The 20,257-nt window shown below is 42.0% G+C and overlaps 1 protein-coding gene and 1 long non-coding RNA gene across 2 annotated transcripts in view; one reads left to right on the top strand and one right to left on the bottom strand.

Moving 5' to 3' along the window:
* Positions 1–2,985, top strand: part of SRD5A3 (steroid 5 alpha-reductase 3) — a 24,898-nt gene extending 21,913 nt beyond the window's left edge. Inside the window, exons 4-5 of the mRNA XM_033214646.1 lie at positions 274–408; positions 2,507–2,985. Coding sequence (XP_033070537.1) covers positions 274–408; positions 2,507–2,766 — 395 coding nt within the window. The 3' untranslated portion in view covers positions 2,767–2,985. The remainder of the gene's footprint in view (positions 1–273; positions 409–2,506) is intronic.
* The window catches only part of LOC117085600, a 20,961-nt gene extending 704 nt beyond the window's left edge, over positions 1–20,257 (bottom strand). The window contains exons 1-3 of the long non-coding RNA XR_004438013.1: positions 18,795–20,257; positions 10,535–10,698; positions 7,826–7,989 (exon numbers count right to left, since the gene is read on the bottom strand). This is a non-coding gene — a long non-coding RNA (uncharacterized LOC117085600). The remainder of the gene's footprint in view (positions 1–7,825; positions 7,990–10,534; positions 10,699–18,794) is intronic.

Below are 20,257 nucleotides of genomic sequence, written 5' to 3'. Positions count from 1 at the left end.
TCTCTGCCACGGGGACTGAAGCTGCCCGTAACTGATGAACATATCTCCTTTGTCCAGAGAGACAGAGCTCTGCCCTCTGTACTGGGAAATTACATCAGGAAATTACATCGGGATATTGAGGAACAGGTTCCCCTCTTTGTACTTGGGAAATTACATTAGGATATTGAGGAACAGAATAAGTGGATAATTGTGTTTCTGCTGACTAAATGATTTGTTTAATTCCCTGAGCCTGTGAAATCGTTTAGTGTTGGCTAACAGTTCTTATTCCTATAGCCTACGTAACAGGGAAAAATGTACTGATGCAAGCACGGTGGTTCCATATTCTTGGGATGATGATGTTCATCTGGTCATCTGCCCATCAGTATAAGTGCCATGTTATTCTCAGCAATCTCAGGAAAAATAAAGCAGGTGAGACCTCCTCTTTTAAAGCCTCTGCATATGGATTTTAACCCTCAGAAGTTAGTTCTCCATGGGCCTGTATACGTTTCCTTCCTGCCCTAGTTAGTTGACTATATCAAATATTTATTTTTGGCAAGACACTTCTCTGGGCCTCGATCTTCCTATCTGTGAAAACGAGAGCCTTACATTGAAAGACCTCTCTGGACCCAAGTAGTTCTGACATTCTGTGATTCTACATTTTGTGTCTCATCAGCATGTGAGAACTAAGTGTTACCATGGAGTTAGTACCAGCCACAGCATAAAAACTTGACCTTTAAGTTAGTTTGTGTTGACTTATTACAGGTACAGTTTCCATTAGGTTTTTTGAAATATTAGAAATTGAATGGGCCAGGCACAGTGGCTCATGCCTGTAATCCCAGCACTTTGGGAAGCCACGGTAGGCGGATCACTTGAGGTCAGGAGTTCAAGATCAGCCTGGCCAACATGGTGAAACCCCGTCTCTACTAAAAATACAAAAATTAGCTGGGTGTAGTGGTGTGGGCACCTGTAGTCCCGGCTACTTGGGAGGCTGAGGCACTAGAATCACTTGAACCTGGGAGGCGGAAGTTGCAGTGAGCCGAGATCGTGCCACTGCACTCCAGCTGGGGTGACAGAGCTAGACTGTGTCTCAAAAAAAAAAACTGAATAGTTTTATTTATTTATTTATTTTATTTTTGAGATGGAGTCTCGCTCTGTCACCCAGGCTGGAGTGCAATGGCACAATCTCGGCTCACTGCAACCTCTGCCTCCCGGGTTCAAGCGATTCTCCTGCCTCAGCCTCTCAAGTAGCTGGAACTACAGGCGTGCACCACCACACCCAGCTAATTTTTGTATTTTTTTAGTAGAGACAAGGTTTCACCATGTTAGCCAGGGTGGTCTCGAAATCCTGACCTCAGGTGATCCACCCACCTCAGCCTCCCAAAGTGCCCCAATTATACGCGTGAGCCACTGTGCCTGGCCTATTATTTATTTTATTTTATTTTATTTATTTATTTTGAGACAGACTCTCACTCTGTCACCCAGGCTGGAGTGCAGTGGCGCCACCTCAGCTCACTGCAACCTCCGCCTCCTAGGTTCAAGCGATTCTCATGCCTCAGCCTCCCAAGTAACTGGGATTACAGGCATGTGCCACCACACCTGGCTAATTTTTATATTTTTTGTAGAGACGGGGTTTCATCATGTTGGCCAGGCTAGTTTCGAACTCCTGACCTCAGGTGATCCGCCCACCTCAGTCTCCCAAAGTGCTAGGATTACAAGCATGAGCCACCGCGTCCAGCCAAAAAATTGAATAGTTTTAATATTTATCAAGTACTTATTTTGTCCCAGGCCCTGTTCTGAGTGCTTTACATACAGCTTCACAATGCCGACATGAGATGACAGACTAGTCTTCATTTTACAGATGAGGAAACTAAGGCACAAAGAGGTTAAGCAATTTATCTAAAGTTACACAGCTAGTAAGTGGGAGAGCCAGGATTTAAACTTGTACAGTCTGACTCTGGAGTAGTCTGAGCTCTTAAGTAGTAGCTTGGAGGATTGCTGGAGTAACTGGCTTTTCTCTTGTGCTTATTGACAGTTGACAATTTAACCTAAGCATATGACTTTTCAATATGTAATAGACTGACAGAAGTGTGACAGGATGGTGGTTTACACACATCTATGATACTCTTCTAAATAAGAGTTTCTGGGCTGGGCAGGTTGGCTCACACTGATAATCCCAGCACTTTGGGATGCTGAGATGGGAGGATCACTTGAGTCCAGCGGTTTGAGACCAACCTGGGCAACATAGGCAGACCCTGTCTTTATAAAAAATTCAAAAAATGAGCCAGGCATGGTGGTGCATACCTGTGGTTCTAGCCACTGGGGAGTTTGAGACAGGAGGATTGCCTGGGCCTGGAAGGATGAGACTACAGTGAGCCATGACTGCACCACTGCACTCCAGCTTGGACAACAGAGCAAGACTGTGTCTCAAAAAAATAAAAAAAGTTTCTGTAAATGATTTGGGAGTGAAGTGGTGAAACTTTCTTTTCAAACCTTTAAATGCTTATGAGATCTTCTTTTACCCTTTCAGGAGTGGTCATTCACTGTAACCACAGGATCCCATTTGGAGACTGGTTTGAATATGTTTCTTCCCCTAACTACTTAGCAGAACTGATGATCTACGTTTCCATGGCTGTCACCTTTGGGTTCCACAACTTCACCTGGTGGCTAGTGGTGACAAATGTCTTCTTTAGTCAGGCCCTGTCTGCCTTTCTCAGCCACCAATTCTACAAAAGCAAATTTGTCTCTTACCCGAAGCATAGAAAAGCTTTCCTACCATTTTTGTTTTAAGTTAACCTCAGTCATGAAGAATGCAAACCAGGTGATGGTTTCAATGCCTAAGGACAGTGAAGTCTGGAGCCCAAAGTACAGTTTTGGCAGAGCTGTTTAAAACTCTCCATTCCATTTCTATACCCCACAGGTTTTCACTGAATGAGCATGGCAGTGCCACTCAAGAAAATGAATCTCCAAAGTATCTTTAAAGAATAAATACTAATGGCAGATCTGCGATTTCTGGGTCCACTTTCTGAGATGCTTTATAAAACCAACGAACTGATGAAAAGTAAATGAAACAGGCCGGGCACGGCGGCTCACGCCTGTAATCCCAGCACTTTGGGAGGCCGAGGTGGGCGGATCACGTGGTCAAGAGATCGAGACCATGGTGAAACCCCGTCTCTACTAAAAACACAAAAAATTAGCCGGGCACGGTGGCGGGTGCCTGTAGTCCCAATTACTCGGGAGGCTGAGGCAGGAGAATGGCATGAACCCAGGAGGCAGAGCTTGCAGTGAGCCGAGATGGTGCCACTGCACTGCAGCCTGGGCGACAGAGCGAGACTCCGTCTCAAAAAAAAAAGGTAGATGAAACTTCTCCAAGCTGTTTCGCAAGCAAACTAACCAAAAATATACAAACAGCTTCACAGACACACACACACACAAAGGAAGAGATAAGATCATCAATGGCTGCGGTAGCCTAGTAGGAATGGACTATATAATAATATAGTAGGTGCTCAATAACTGTTTGTTGCATTTCAGTAAAGGCAGAATAACCTTTCAAAATAATAGGCTGGGTGCAGTGGCTCACATCTGTAATCCCAGCACTTTGGGAGGCCAAGGTGGGCAGATTGCTTGGGTCCAAGAGTTCAAGACCAGCCTGGGCAACATGGTGAAACCCTATCTCCACAAAAAAATACAAAAATTAGCCAAGAGTGGTGGTACATGTCTGTGGTCCCAGACACTTGGGAGTGGGCTGAAGTGGGAAAATCGCTTGAGCCCAGGAGGTCAAGGGTACAGTGAGCCGAGGTCACGCCACTGCACCCCAGCCTGGCCTGGGCAACAGAGCAAGACCCTGTCTCAAAATAATATATAATTTTCCACCAAAAGTTTCAGGGAAAAATGAGTTTGTTGGAGTTCATTTATACTTTCGCATGTTACCACAAATATCTCCAGTTAAATAACTATCATTAGCCATTTCCATTCATCTCCCCCTCAAATCATAGCCTCACAGAACACTTTGAAAGCTCTTTAATTTTTTTGAAGTCCCTTGAAGGGAGTACTTCAAAAGTGAAAGCATCAGAAGATAAAATATTTTTATATTTATGCATAGCAAGCCTTCATGAACGGAAGTGACACACTCTGGATTGAATAATACTGTAGCCTCATTCATATGTAGTTATTCAAATTGGATTAATGTCTGTGTGAGTTTATTTGAACTAGCAGAATGCATCTGAAAATATTCAGGAATAAAGTTTATACTTAAAATAGCTTATGTTAAAGAAAGTACCTGTGATTAATTCAGAGGGAAATAAATGCATGGTATAAAACAAAACCAAAAACTTAAAAAATAATACTATAGCCTGAGCAACACATTAAAACTGCACATTTGTGCAGCATAAGATTCTCTGGCTTATTGGCTGAGGTGTTAAGTGTATTCCTTTTATGAAGATGTCCTATTACAGTCAGCTAAGCACTAAAGCTTTGCATTTATATGTACTTTGCTATGGGGGAAAGAACCTTATGATTAATAAGATACATATCAAATGCATAGTCAATCATCCCCACCCCATCCCTGGGGCTATAATTAAACTAAGATTCCTTTTTTTTTTTTTTTTTTGGAGACAGAGTCTCATTCTGTCACCCAGACTGGAGTGCAGTGGTGGGATCCTGGCTCACTGCAACCTCCGCCTTCTGGGTTCCAGCGATTCTCCTGCCTCAGCCTCCCAAGTAGCTGGGATTACAAGTGCCCACCACCACACCTGGCTAATTTTTGTATTTCCAGTAGAGATGGGGTTTCACCATGTTGGCCAGGCTGGTCTCGAAATCCTGATCTCAGGTGATCCACTTGCCTCGGCCTCCCAAAGTGCTGGGATTACAGGCGTAAGTCACCACTCCTGAATGCATGTCAGGCACATTTGAAAGTTCTTACAACAATTCTGATGGAGCATTTTCTCTCCCATCAACCAAACACCACTGAAGATTAACCTGTGGCTCACACTACCTAAATAAATGCCATATTTATTTTACTTATTATTTAGAATTTGTCATTGTCAGGAACAAAACTCTTTGTACATTGGAAATGGAAAGCATATTGCAATTTGGTCTTAATTTCCACATGAATATCAAGTGTAATTTTTAATAAATTATTTGGAGAAAAATGTATTTTATTTCAGCATGCAATTTTATGCCCAGGTTAGATTAGAGATTTGGCTGATGTTCTGGAATCTCATTGCACTCTTAAGTAAAATAATGAGCATCTGATGACGCACCCTGTCAGGGGTTGTGAGAAAGCTGCAGTGTCCAGTTTCTCACCCCTGTTTCTTGCTGTCTCTCTCCCACTCATCCCTGTTTCGTACTTTCCCTTTTCCTTCTTTGCCCAAACATCACATTTCTAGGCAAAGATAAAAGAGGAAATAGTGATGGCCTGAAAGGGGTTCAGAACAACGTAGCATGGCCTTTGGTGAAAGCGTCACCAGTAGGAAATAAATGAGAATTGAGCAGTGCTTGCGGTGTCAGAATCAGCACTGTTTTTTGTGTTGGTGAAAATATTCCATGTGCCTAGCGGGAGAGCATCAGGGATTTTGCACATTCTTCACAAGGACCCAGAAGTAGCTTAAAGGTAGAGATTCATGATTTTCCTGTTGGCTTAAATAGCCTTAATCTTTCATTTTCTACTGCCATTAAGTCAGGGGAAATGACATTGAACTACCTCATTAGCAGCCTTCCCTTGATTACTGACTAAAAGTGTGCTGAAAATGGCCTTTGTTTTTGTGAAGCTCATCCTACACACTAACATTTGCTTACTCTAACATGGATTATTTTGTCTCTACAAAGCCGTGCCCTGTATTAGATTTTTACTTCAATGAGTGGTTATTGCTAGAATTCCTACACACACACACACACACACACAAAACCTTTGCAGATATTTTTGTATGTAGCTTAATAGATACCTGGTTTAAGGAGACTGCAACATTTGCATAAGGTGCCTGAAAACTCAAGAACCATTGATAAGTGAGATCTCTCAAAATGAGCTGATATATTAAAGAAGACCATAAAACAGTAAATGAGCAAGTCGAATTTCTTTACCCCTGTAAACTATTTAAGCAACTTCTGCCCACTCTTTCACATTACTTATCAGGAGAAAAAAACAAAACAAAACAAAACATTCAACTGGTTTTTCATAAATATATTAGTCTAATCTAAGATTTTCCTGATAAATAGACAAGAAACAGTGGAGAGACCAGTGATCCATAAATAATGCATATGATACCTCACCGTTTTTTTCAAATAGCAGTGATCTAGAAAGCCAAGTATTGGTTTTGGGAGAAGTAAAACCTAATTACCCAAATGAAACTATATGTCAAGAGCTACTTTATACATATAATTGAGAAAGTATAATATCGGGTCTCTTCGTTCAAAAAGACTGAATGCTTGAAGCAATTTGAGGATTTTTGAGGATACAAGTCCACAAGGGATTTTTTCAACAAAAGGGCACATCTCCCTCAAGCCCAGCCCTCTGGCTTAAACCTCATGGTGCATATGCAGTCTTTATCAGAGCTCGCTGGCCTACACAGCACCTTTCTGGGAAGCAGAAAAGGCATGACCCAAGGAACAGCCCCATGGTGGCAGGGCATGAGCCTTTGTGAGCCAAAAATGTCAACTGGTGATGGGGCCACAGTCAGTGAGCAGAGTTTGGGATGGATCTCAGCCCGGTGTCCCTTGTGCAGTGTACAAACTGCACAACCTTCCACAGGGACCCTGCTCATCATGCTGCCTGCCTGTCTGCAGATTTTGTTCACTCTTGAAAAAACAAAACAAAACAAAAAAACTTGATTGCATGGAATCATCACATTGAGAGAGACTAGAAGGAATAAGTAAGCACTCCATGCAAAACATCTGTCCTCCTATACACAAAAAGGGGAATGTGGTGGTTAGCAGGTAAGTGATCCTCGAACAATAGAATGTCTGTTCAGATGCTAGAATGCCGACCCCAAACAGAAATAGTGTTGTTTTCTTCCTTTCTAACTATTAACACCTGCCTTTCCAGCTCATTGTTTTAGTACTGCAACTCCAACAATCCGTCAACTCTACTGGGATCTCCAGTCTTTTGATCTCATCACATTTTCACGGTCATTCATTTCTCATGAATCTTCTCTTACCTCCTTACCTGGACTAAATTCCTAGTAAATCATTATAATCAGTCCTTTATATATATCCCCAACTCTCTTGCCTCCTTATATTGCTTTTGCCTACCCACTTACCAAAGCCAAAATCCTGGTTAATTCAACCTTCCCTCCTTTGTGTGTGCACCCATGCAGTTGAACTGTGCCTGGAGAAATTCAATACATCAATAGCTCACTTTAAATTCATGACCACTAACCGCAAGTGGCTTTTTTTTTTTTTTTTTTTGAGACAGAGTCTCCCTCTGTCACCCAGGCTGGAGTGAAGTGGTATGATCTCCGCTTACTGCAGCATCTGCCTCCCAGGTTCAAGCAATTCTCCTACCTCAGCCTCCCAAGTAGCTGGGATTACAGGCGAGCATCACAATGCCTGGCTAATTTTTGTATTTTTAGTAGCGACGGGGTTTCACCATGTTGGCCAGGCTGGTCTCAAACTCCTGACGTTAGGTGATCCGCCCGTGTTGGCCTCCCATAGTGCTGGGATTACAGGCATGAGCCACTTTGCTTGGCCTCAAGTGGCTTTTAATGCTGCAGTCATATTAAAATTCTCTAGTCCATTTGCCACTCTCCTAACTATTTTACATCTTTTCTAAGAAAAGTGAAGCTATTGGAAAGAACTTGCACTGGTTGGCACCACCACTTCCACCCACCTAAGCATCTGTGTCTGTGTGTATTACTTTTCCTCGTGTTATTGTTGAAGTTGAAGAATCCTTTTTTTTTTTTTTTTGGTAGAGTCAATGTCTTGCTATGTTGCCCAGGCTGGTCTTGCACTCCTGGCCTCAAGCGATCTCCCCATCTCAGTCTCCCAAAGTGCTGAGATTACATGCACTGCACCTGGCCTCTTTAAAAGAAAGAAAAAAAATTTTCTCATATAAATTCTCATATAAATATAAACTGAACATGTGCCAAAGATTTTACTTAACTCACTAATAAAGGAACCACTAAGATGTTGGAACTAGTTTAAAAAATAATCCTAAAAACAGATACATATATAGATACGAGGCATGTCAAAATGAATTTGCTTAACAGATGCACAACTGGCCTCTATAATGGGGGAGGGGAATCAACTGTGCCTCCACTGGGCTAAATTCACTATACGTCTATGGAAAAGAATTATTTGCATTTCTATCAGTTATCTGCCACTTACAGAGTTGTAAAATATCTCAAAGACAATGAAAGATACAGATAATAACTTGAAGAGACTACTAGATAAGACATCAGTAATATTTCTTGTTCATTTCATCCATTTACATTTTTTTTCCTGAAACTGTAAACAAACTTTGAATTTCTACCTAAAACTCAGCCTCTTGGGCGCTAGATTGGATTCTCTTTCACCTACCTAAGGACATTGACCATTCTTCCCTCTATTATGTCAATTTTTTGCGCTCTTCTCAACATTCCCACTTTCCCATCAGAAGATAAATCTCTTTTTGAGACAGGGTCCCCTTCTGTCACCGAGGCTGGAGTGCAGTGGCATGATCACAACTCACTGCAGACTTGACCTCTCTGGGTTGGGGTGATCTTCCTGCCTCACCTTCCTGAGTGGCTGGAATTACAGGTGCGCACTATCACACCGAGCTAATTTTTGTATTTTTCGTAGAGACGGGGTTTCACCGTGTTGCCCAGGCTGGTCTTGAATTCCTGGGCTCAAGCAATTGGGCCACCTTGGCCTCCCAAAGTGCTGGGATTACAGTCATGAGCCACTGTGCTGGGCCCAAATTTTTTTTTTTTTTTTGAGACAGTTTTGCTCTTGTTGCCCAGGATGGAGCGCAATGGTGTGATCTTAACTCACTGCAACCTCTGCCTCCCAGGTTCAAGTGATTCTCCTGCCTCAGCCTCCCGAGTAGCTGGGATTGCAGGCATGCGCCATCACGCCTGGCTAATTTTGTATTTTTAGTAGAGACGGGGTTTCTCCATGTTAGGCTGATCTCGAACTCCCGACCTCAGGTGATCCACCCACCTCGGCCTCCCAAAGTGCTGGGATTACAGGTGTGAGCCACCGCGCCAGGCCCAAATATCTTGATATTTATTTTACTTGTTTATTTTTTGAGACAGTCTTATTATGTCGCCCAGGCTGGAGTGCAGTAGTGTGATCCCGGCTCACTGCAAGCTCCACTCCCAGGTTCAAGTGATTCTCCTGCCTCAGCCTCCCGACTAACTGAGATTATAGGAGTGTGCCACCACGCCCAGCTAATTTTCATATTTTTAGTAGAGACGGGGTTTCACCGTGTTGAGCAGGCTGGTCTCACACTCCTGGCCTCAAGTAATCCACCTGCCTTGGCCTCCCAAAGTGCTGGGATTACAGGCATGAGCCACCAAGCCTGGCCCCAAATATCTTTTTAAAACCTAACTCCATTTTCCTCACCAGATACCACCTGATCTCACTAGTTCCTTGGCAGCAAAGCTCCTGGAAAGATTAGTCTATTCTTACTAACATCAGTCCTTTCCCTCCCACTGCTAAACCCCCTATAGTCACTTTTTTTATTTTTATTTTTTTTGCTCTCAGAACTTTATTAAACTGCTCTTGAAAAGGTCTCCAATGACCACACTGCTAAACCCAAGAGTTGTTTCTCAGTGTTCATCCCAGCATAGTAGCAGTTGGTTACCTCATTTAAGATGCGTTCTTTAATTGGTTCTGAGACATTACACTGGATTTTCCTCCTACCTCCCTGGCTGTTCCTTCCCAGGTTCCTCTGCTGATCTCTTCTGTTTCCTGATGTCTGAATGTTGAATTGCCCCAGTTCTCAGTCCTGGGTCCCTTTCTTTATCAATACTTGGTGAACTCATTCAGTCTCATAATTTTAAATACTATTTATATGCTGACAACTCCTAAATTTATATATTCAGCCCAGACATCACCCTGACCTCTAGACTCATATATCCAGTTGCCTACTTAACAGCTCTACCTGACTTGAACAGCACTAGCTGTTCTTAAGTTCGACATGATTAAAGGTGAATTTCTGATTTTCCTCTTCCCCACACCTGAGCCACCTACATTCTTCCTGTTTTTTCACTTACTCGAACCAAAAGCCATGGAGTCTTCCTTGACTCTTCTTTCTTTCACAATCCAGAAATCAGTGGGTCAACGTTTAGAGCATGTCCAGAATCTACCTCTGTTATCATCTTTCTACTAACTACCATCGTGATTTTCATTCATTTCTTGCCTAGATTATTGCAACCGACTAAGTGAGCTCCCTGCTTTCCCCCTTATACCTTACAGACAATTCTCAACACAAGCTAGAGTGATCTTTCACAAACATAAATGAGATCATGCCACTACTGTCTCCAAACCCTGCAACGCAGCTGCCAATTTCTCTTGGAGTAAGGCTAAAGTTCTAATAACCCACTAGGCCCAATATGCTGTGGCCTCCAGTCATACATGTTACCTCATCTGCTGTTCTCCTCAGTGGACTGTAGATGATCATGTATATGATACTCCTTATACACATCAGTCATGCCATGCTTCAGTGTCTGTGCACTGGCTTTTCCTCTGCCTGGAATGCACTTCTCCAAGACAGCCGCATGGCCTTCTCACTCAGCTTCTTCAAGTCTATGTTCAAACATCACTGTATTAGTTATCCACTGCTGTGTAACAGTCTTTAGTCCCCTAAGACTCCAAGTCTTAGGATCTAAAAACAAACATCTATTATCTCATTGTTTCAGGGGTCAGGATTCCAGGTACAACTTAGCTGGGTGCCTCAGCCTCAAGGATTCTCTGCAGTCAGGATGTCCCCGGGGCTGTTGTCTCATCTGTAAGCTCTACTGAGGGAGGACCACCTTCAAGCCCACTCACATGGTTGTTAGTGGGGTTCAGTTCCCCATGGGCTCTTGAACTAAAGGCCCTAGTTCCAGGCCAGACACAGTGGCTCACACCTGTAATTTCAGCACTTTTGGAGGCCAGGGCAGGTGGATTGTTTGAGCTCAGGAGTTCAAGATCAGCCTGGGGAACATGGCAAAACCCCACCTCTACAAAAAATACAAAAATTAGCCGGGTGTAGTTGCTTGCACCTGTAGCCCCAACTACTTGGGAGGCTGAGGTAGGAGGATCTCTTGAGCCCAGGAGGTAGAGGTTGCAGTGAGTCAAGATAACCCCACTGTACTCCAGCCTGGGTAACAAAGGGAGACCCTGTCTCAAAAAAAAAAAGAAAGAAAGAAAGAAAGAAAAAAAAAAAGGGCCCCTCATTGGCTGGGGCCTCCTTCAGTTCCTTGCCTCTATGGAGGGACCTCTGCATAGAGCATCTCACAACATGGTACCCAGCTTCCATCAGAGCAAGCAAGCAAGGGTGCCCACAAAAGGAAGACAATCTCATTATAACTTAATCTTGGAAATTAAAGCAAGCAAGAGCGTCCACAAAGGAAGACAATCTCATTATAACTTAATCTTGGAAAAGTCTTGTCACTTTTGCCATATTCTCTTTGTTAGAAAGGAGTTACTAGGTCCAGCCCATACTCAAAGGAAGAGGATACTCAAAGAAGCCCAGGAAATTCAGACTACTGGGGACCATCAAAGAGGCTGCATACCACAGCTGCCTTCTCAATAAGGTGATCCCCTTATTTAAAATTGCAACCCAACCCCCTTGTACCTCTCCCTCTCTCTTCCTCTTCCTCTCTATCACATACACATTTCCATTTTCCTTTCCATTTGCTCTAGTAAGCAATAATAAATACTTATTGTTTTGAGTCACCTGGTTTTGAAGGTGGTTTGTCCTGTAGAAATAAACCTCTACAATGTACTTTTTCACATATGTGACTGACTGCCACTAATACTACTTGAGACCGTCATTACAAGACTGAAGGAAGGGATGGACGTAGAAATGTAAACTTAGGAAAAAGAAACTATTTTAAAGGAAGGGAAACCAGGAAAGAAGAGAGCTCCCCGCTTCTAGTGAGCAAAGGCAGTCCCCAGGTTTCCACAGCCCTTCTTATTTATTGGGTAGAAAGAGCAGGGAGGAGGAGGTAACGGTTGGTCAGCTGCTTAACTGATCACAGGTTCATATTATTACTAATAGGCTTCAGATATACCTAATCACAAGAAACACTGTGCTTGGGGCATGACTGCTCTCAGCATTCCTTCCAGTGGCAGACGCAGTTTGTCAGTTTGCCAACATTCTGCGTTTATGAGAAAGTTTGCTGTTTACTCATATGGCCTCCAGTGGTATACTGAGTTGATCATGACCCCTCAACCTTTTGGCCTCCAACCCACTTAGGTACATTATTTTTCGCTTGTGTTTCTTCAATGTAATGTGAGCTACATGAGGGCAAACATTTTTGTTTTTGTTTTTATTCTTTTGTTCACAGATATATCCCCAGCACTATTAAAGTGCCTGATATATAGCAGACACTCAACATTTATTACATGTATGACTCTGTTACTGTTATCTGCATAAGTAACTAGTCCCCTGGCTTACTTTACTCTGTTGCAGAATTGCAATAATATCTTTCTTTCAAAGATTGAATGCAGTTTATATTGACATGTGTGAAATGCATCCAATTGTGCATTTATATTACCAAGAATCTGGTAACAATTCTCATAAGGAGGAAGTAAAATGAAAGGCAAAATACTTGTCTGGGAATCCATAAACTGTTACAATCTTATCCACATCTTTTTGTCAGGTTTTTCAATTTTTGTTTTTTTTTTTTTCTTTGAGACAGGGTCTCACTCTGTCACCCAGGCTGGAGTGCAATGGCATAATTGCGGCTCACACCAGCCTCAACCTCCTGGGGCTCAAGCTGTCCTCCCACTTCAGTCTCCCGAGTAGCTAGGACTATAGGCACGGGCCACCACACCCAGCCTTTATCAGGTTTTATTAGAGAAATGCAGCATTTGTGGGAATTGGAATAAATATATTTACCCTTCAAAGTATTAAGATTAAGACCTGTTGGTGAAGAAGACAGTGATTAGTCTTTAACTTAGAGACTTAGATCTTTAATATTTGTTCTTCCCATAAACTTAAAAAAAAAATCAGCACTTTGAGATTTCTTACTTCCTCACATCTAGACCTATAATCCTGTGATCTGCTAGTAACTAATAGCATGACTAGTGATCATGAATTTTTTTTTCCCAAGATGCCCAGACTGGAGTGCAGTGGTGGGATCTCGGCTCAGTGCAACCTCTGTCTCCCGGGTTCAAGTGATTCTCCTGCCTCAGCCTCCCGAGTAACTGAGATTACAGGCACTTGCCACCGTGCCCCGCTAATTTTTGTATTAGTAGAGACAGGATTTCACCATGTTGGCCAGGCTGGGCTCGAACTCCTGACCTCAGGTGATCCGCCAGCCTCGGCCTCCCAAAGTGCTGGCATTACAGGCGTGAGCCACCATGCCCAGCCAATCAGGAATTTTTGACATGTAGATTGTGTAAAATCTTTGAAGTTAAAAAAAATTCATGCCACAGGAACCATGTAATCCAGTAAATGGGAAATAACTCATTCCTCTATATGTTATCCCTCCTTTCTGTCTTTATGCAGTGCAAAATGTAGCCCATAGTAATAGATAGAAAAGGATGGACTTTAGCTTATTAGGTTAATAAGTTACTTCTTATTACTTTAAGTACATTAGCTTATTAGGTTAATAAGTTTCATCACCCTTTCCCACCTAATTGTCATGGCCAAATTGTACTTCCAATCCTTTTTTATCTTCCATCTGAAATTGTCTATAGAGTTTCCTTCTATGATTTTGCTTCTAAGACATGGAAACAAAGGGGAAAAAATGAAATCCATCATGCTCTGTATGTGCAAGCAAAACCAGGATTCTCCTCTACCAAACTCAGGAAGTTTATACAGGGCACATTTGTGGAAAGAACACAGAAAACACAATGCTTACTAATGATATTTCTCCTCCTGGATCAGACAAGATCAGATTTTTTATACCAGTTTTGATCAGTTTAATGCCTTATATAAAAGGACCACCTGTTCCCAACTCTTTACACGTTACCCTTCTGAAACAGAAGAATAGCAATTTATGTGTTCAAACTAATGTACTTAACATCTGCTATATGGAAGGCACAGAGGTAGGTCCCATGGGGAATATAGGGCTGCATAAGACAAGATTCTTGCTCTCAAAGAGCATACATTTCAGTATGAAAATGATGTAGATTTATCAACAACCTATTGCTTTAAGTTAAGATCATGGAGGAAATCTGTCAGTGCCCATCATTTCCTTGTCATCTTATCCTCTCTTCTACACAAAGTCCAAATCCTGACGCCTAATAGACTATCTATAGGACCATATGCTGTGCAGTTGCACTCTCAGAAGGGGCCCATGCTTGGTTTAATCCTCTGCTGTTGCTGTCTTGGAATTCTTAGTGATTTTATCTTTGAATTTGTGTTTGGTAAGTGAAGCCAGTAAGACAATGAAGCATGCACATGAGCAGTGGAAACACCCCAGCCGGGAAGGCATGCATGTGTGCATGATTTAGGGCAGTCCAGAGTGCAGCTGAGCCAGTACCTGGGCCCAGTTGCAGTGGTAATGGTGGCAGCAGCAGAAGTAACAGTCAGGAGAGTAGTGGCTGTGGCTCCAAAGATAGGAAAGGGCTCTGCATATGGGCATTGCCAGAACTAGCAGTGCTCCCACTGGTCGCCTGGGAAGGGACCAGCTCGCCTATCCCTTCCCAGAGCTTAGCCCTGCATCATCTGCACAAATAGTAACTCTCCACCCTGAGTACTGGGACAGGAACGCATTCCGCTAACTTGTCAGTAAATCAGTACAACATGTATACAATAAAAGTGTATACATGAACATAGTCGTAGCATAGCAGGGAGTTATTAGAATTCTTAAAGCATTTAGAATGTCTAGGTTTGAAAACTACTACAACACTGGAAAGCAAATAACCTCAGGCTTAGAAACAGAAATTAAAGATTGTCACATTCTACAGAAAAGAATGCTATTTTCCTAGGAAGTACAAACCAATTGTTTAGCTTGTTTAGCAGAAAGATAATTAAACATTTTTTTTCTTGTAATTGAAGAGTCAGTGACAGAATACATAAACAGGCCTTATGAATTAATATAAATTATGAAGCCACTTTCAGTTTCTTGTAAGACCTCCACAAGTTTCAGGAAATATTTCCTTATGTCTGCAGAAACATTAAAATATCATTGTATAAATTTATACTTAAAATTAAATTCAGATTTTTACTTAAAACTGAGTTGTCTAAGGAGTTAAGTCCCTTTAGAAAAATTATTCCACAAGAACCAACAACTCTAGAAGTACTAAAATTTATATTTCATTTTATTTTTTTATTTTTATTTTTATTTTTTGAGACGGAGTCTCGCTCTGTCGCCCAGGCTGGAGTGCAGTGGCCGGATCTCAGCTCGCTGCCAGCTCCGCTTCCCAGGTTTACGCCATTCTCCTGCCTCAGCCTCCCGAGTAGCTGGGACTACAGGCGCCCGCCACCTCGCCCGGCTAGCTTTTTGTATTTTTTAGTAGAGACGGGGTTTCACCATGTTAGCCAGGATGGTCTCGATCTCCTGACCTCGTGATCCGCCCGTCTCGGCCTCCCAAAGTGCTGGGATTACAGGCTTGAGCCACTGCGCCCGGCCTAAAATTTATATTTCAAAATAATTTATCAGAAATTTATATCAGTGCTGTCACAGTTTATGAAACACTCTTAACAGCTGCATTAGTAGAAAGATCCTTTACAAAATGAAAAATTATCAAAATTTATTTGTGATTTTATATTTCCCAAGACTGGCTGGTGTTGCTTTCAGTCTTATCTATTGGTAAAGAAATTGTGTGACATAAATTTCATATCTATTGAAAATGAAAGTGAAATGAAAAGAATAAATTTTGATGAATTTGCAGAAAAATGAGCCAGAAAAATACAGTAGTCAGGACATCACATTAATGAATGATTATTGTTTATTGTATTATATAAAATTATGACATCACAACTATTAGTTTTGCAATGTTTAAGTTCATGTAGTTACTCCAGTATCACTATTATCCCTATTACATTAGTATCTTTAACTGTATTTTTTCCTGTTTTTTACAGAGGAGGTCCCATATTTTCATTTTGCACTGGTCTCAGCGAATTACATAGCCAGCAATGACCACAAGTAAGAGTATTACAGATTTTTGTTATAAGCCATCATAGTAGAAAATACATGCCTATGAATGCTTAAGGAGAGTAGAAAAAGAGCAAGAGATGCAAGAAAATGCATGTTCTTAATGTGTGCCATACAAAATCTATCAGGTAATAGGCATTTAATCTATGTTAAGAGTAAAGCAATATAGCTGGGTGCGGTGGCTCATGCCTATAATCCCAGCACTTTGGGAGGCCGAGGCAGGAGGATCACGAGGTCAGGAGTTCAAGACCAGCCTGACCAATATGATGAAACCTCGTCTCTACTAAAAATACAAAAATTAGCTGGGCGTGGTGGCGCACGCCTACAGTCCCAGCTACTCAGGAAGCTGAGGCAGGAGAATCACTTGAACCCGGGAGGCAGAGGTTGCAGCGAGCCAAGATTGCACCACTGCACTGTACCCTGGGTGACAGAGAGATACTCTACCTCAGGGAAAAAAACAAAAAAAAAACAGAGTAAAGCAATATAATACTGTGGGCTATAGTGCAGAATTTGTCATAAGGAAAAATCTGTTTGCATTTGATCCAGGACTGATGTCACAAAGCAATTGGGGACAATGCCTTCAATGGATGCCATTCTCATTAAAATTAGGAGTTTCGGCTGGACACAGTGGCTCATGGCTGTAATCCCAGCATTTTGGGAGGCCAAGGCAGGAGGAGTGCTTGAGCCCAGGAGTTGAAGACCAGCCTCGGCAATGTAGTGAGACCCTCATCTCTACAAAAAATAGAAAAAAAATAGCTGGGTATGGTGCCATGTACCTATAGTCCCAGCTACTTGGGAAGCTGAGGTGGGACGATAGCTTGAGCCTGGGAAGTTGAGGCTGATGTGAGCCGTAATCATGCCGCTGCACTCTAGCCTGGGCAACAAGAGGGGACTCTGTCTCAAAAATAATAACAAAAATTTAAAAATTACGTGTTTTGCTGTCCAAAGCATAAGTTTGACAGGGATAAACATCCATTCAAATGGGAGTCAAATTCAGGTGTCTTATAAATAGCAAGCCTGTTAGATTGTCCTTCTATGAGCATTCTTAGTTTTCAAATACGGAGAACTATTTTTCTAAAGATCAGAGAAATGGCCACCACAATATGGGCCTACCTCATCTATTTTTGGTTTCTTCAAAAATGATGACTCCAATGAACTTTGCAGTAAAAACAAAATGACAATAAAGATGACTTACTTGTGAAAAGTAAACAGCAGGGAAAAGCACTGAAGCCAGATAAATCAAACCTGCTTCCCATAAAGTGAAAAAAGATCCACTGAATTATAATTGTTTTTATTTTTATATGATGATGGTTGCATAAACATAACTAATTTGTTGCTGAATTAAGAAATATAAGACACATATTTACCCTAAATAATTTTAGTTCTCTCTTCTGGCTTTTAGTCAAATTATCAATTTCTAGGCGATATAATTTGTGTGCTGGCCGGGGACAGTGGCTCACACCTGTAATCCTAACACTTTGGGAGGTGAAGGCAGGAAGATCACTTGAGCCCAGGAGTTCAATACCAGCCTGGGCAATACAGTGAGACTGTGTCTCTAAAAGGAATTTAAGAATTAGCTGGGCATGTTGGTGCATGTGTGTAGTCCCAGCTATGCAGGAGGCTGAGACAGGAGGATCGCTTGACCGTGGGAGTGAGCTGTGATCACGCCACTGCCCTCCAGCCTGTGTAACAGAATGAGACCCTGTCTCAAAAAAACAAACAAACAAACAAAAAAAGAAGTGTGTCAATGCTTTTTTTTCTTCCTTCTTTTCATTTTTATTTTTTCCTCACTCTGTCACCTAGGCTGGAGGACAGTGGTGCAATTATATCTCACTGCAGCCTCTATCTCCTGGGCTCAGCCTCCCAAGTAGCAGAGACTACAGGCACATGCCACTATACTCAGCTATTTTTTGTTTTTAAATTTTTTGTAGAGATGGAATTTCACTATGTTGCCCAGGCTGGTCTCAAATTCCTGAGCTCAAGCAATCTGCCCACCTCAGTCTTCCAAAGTGCCGGGATTGCAGACATGAGCCACTGTGCCTGGCCTACTGCTTTTAATGGGCCCATTTTAGCCACATTTCTAGTACTTATATTATTCAAATAGACTCAGAAAAGCTGTAAGCCTGTACAGAATTACAGTGTAAGACATCACAATGTTTTAAAAATTAGAAAAACCAATTATAATACATATAAGAAAGAAAAAATAAATATTCACAATATATAAACCGCTCTTACAAATCAGTGATAACACAACTTTACAGCATGACAGCTTTGAAAGAGGAGCACCAGATACGAACTGTCTGGGGCGAGTATAGAAGAGTCTCACCCAGTAGGGTGAGTGGAATGGTTGGTGATTATAGGCTGACAAAGCCCTGGGCTTTTTCTTAGCCCCAGCTCCCTGCCTTCTCCCCTCACTGCCCCCTCCTGTGACTCTAAATCACTACCTAGCAACTGAGGTTTGGGTTTTACAGTGAAAATAATTTTATGAGTCAGAAAGGAGTCAGAAAAGTGTGTTATCAGATAGCATTCCATCAGCACAGTGGTAAAAGCAACACAAACAAAAAACAGGACTCTTTCTCTACATACTGTCTGGGACTTTGGGACCTTCACTGCAGACCTCTTGTGGCAGTGTATGTGTGATTCCAGTTGTATGGTGGGTATGTGGTTAGGGTATTACTACATCGTAGGTCTATATAAAGGGCCAAGTCCCTTGCTCCGACATGCAAAGAAAGGACTGCAAACTGGCAGGCTGCAGGTCATACCCTGCTCATAGACAGCTACTGTTTTGTATGCATAGTTTTGTAAAATTGTGAATTAGTGTAATAGTTAATTATATGTGTCAACTTGGTTAGGCTATGGGGCTCAGTTGTTTGTTCCAACACTAATAACGATGTGGCTGTGAAGATATTTTGCAGATATAATTAATATCTACAACCAGTCGACTTTAAGGAGTCTACTGTCAATAATGTGGGTAGGCCTCATCTAATTAGTTAACAGCCTTAAGAGCAAAATCCGAGATTTCCTGGAGAAGGACTGTAATATAAAAATCTGGCTTGAGTTTCCAGCCTGCTGGTCTTTTCTAAGATTTCAGATTTGCCGTGTGCCTCCTACTGGTTCTGTTTCTCTGGAGAACCCTGACTGATATAGTTACTATGACACAGACTATTAATTGCTAACCCCAAGAGTCTTTCTCCCTTTATTCCCTATAGAAAGTGCCTCTGAAATAGAGACTACATTTCCCAGCTTCCTTTGCAATTAGCTGTCACCATGCAGCTAAGTTCTAGCCAATAAGATGGAAGCAGATGTGTTTTGCGGCAGTTCCCTTAAAACATACCTGAAGCATACCCTGTGTCTCCTTGTTTTTCCAGCCAGTCCTCCATCCTTCTGCTGGGAAGTTGGACGCTAGAGCTCTTGCAGCCACATTGGGCCATGAAGGTAAAGGTCACCCCCTAGGAATGACAGAGCAGAAGGCTGGAAGGAACCTGGATTCCTGATCTCTGTGGAGCCACTGAACTGCCTCTAATGAAGGAAAACATTTCTCTCTCATTTATGCTGCATGTTCTTTTCGATTTTATGTTATGTTTAGTGGAGTATAATCCTAATTTGATACAATTGCCAACTTTTCAAAATTAGGAAATTTCACACAAATATTCAGCTCTCTGGCTTTTCTCTTGAAAATTTGGTGCATCTGACAAAACTTGAGGTCATGCTTTCCATTGCAGCAATTGACCTGGCAGAATAATAGATGCCTGCTTCAGACAGGGCTGGAGACCCCACTAATTTTTTTTTCCCCTCATTTAGACTGGGGAGTGGGGCAAGATGGAAAAATTGTGGATGCCAACTTTATAACTTTGTCTTTCTCCCTGCATCATTTTTAGCAAGAACATTTCAACATTGATGTAGTCTACAAGGGAAGATACTGCGAGAGGAGAAAGGAAGAAACCTTTCAGGCATCAGTTAGGGTGGGTCTTTGGTTAAATTCTTTCAAACAAAAGAACGGCCTGAAAAAATCAAGCTGCAGGCACAAATAAGGAGATCTGCACAGGGGG

This window comes from Trachypithecus francoisi, unplaced genomic scaffold, assembly GCF_009764315.1.
Source record: "Trachypithecus francoisi isolate TF-2019V2 unplaced genomic scaffold, Tfra_2.0 Lachesis_group1, whole genome shotgun sequence".
Taxonomy (NCBI): domain Eukaryota; kingdom Metazoa; phylum Chordata; class Mammalia; order Primates; family Cercopithecidae; genus Trachypithecus; species Trachypithecus francoisi.
This window is presented reverse-complemented; position numbering and strand designations above follow the sequence as displayed.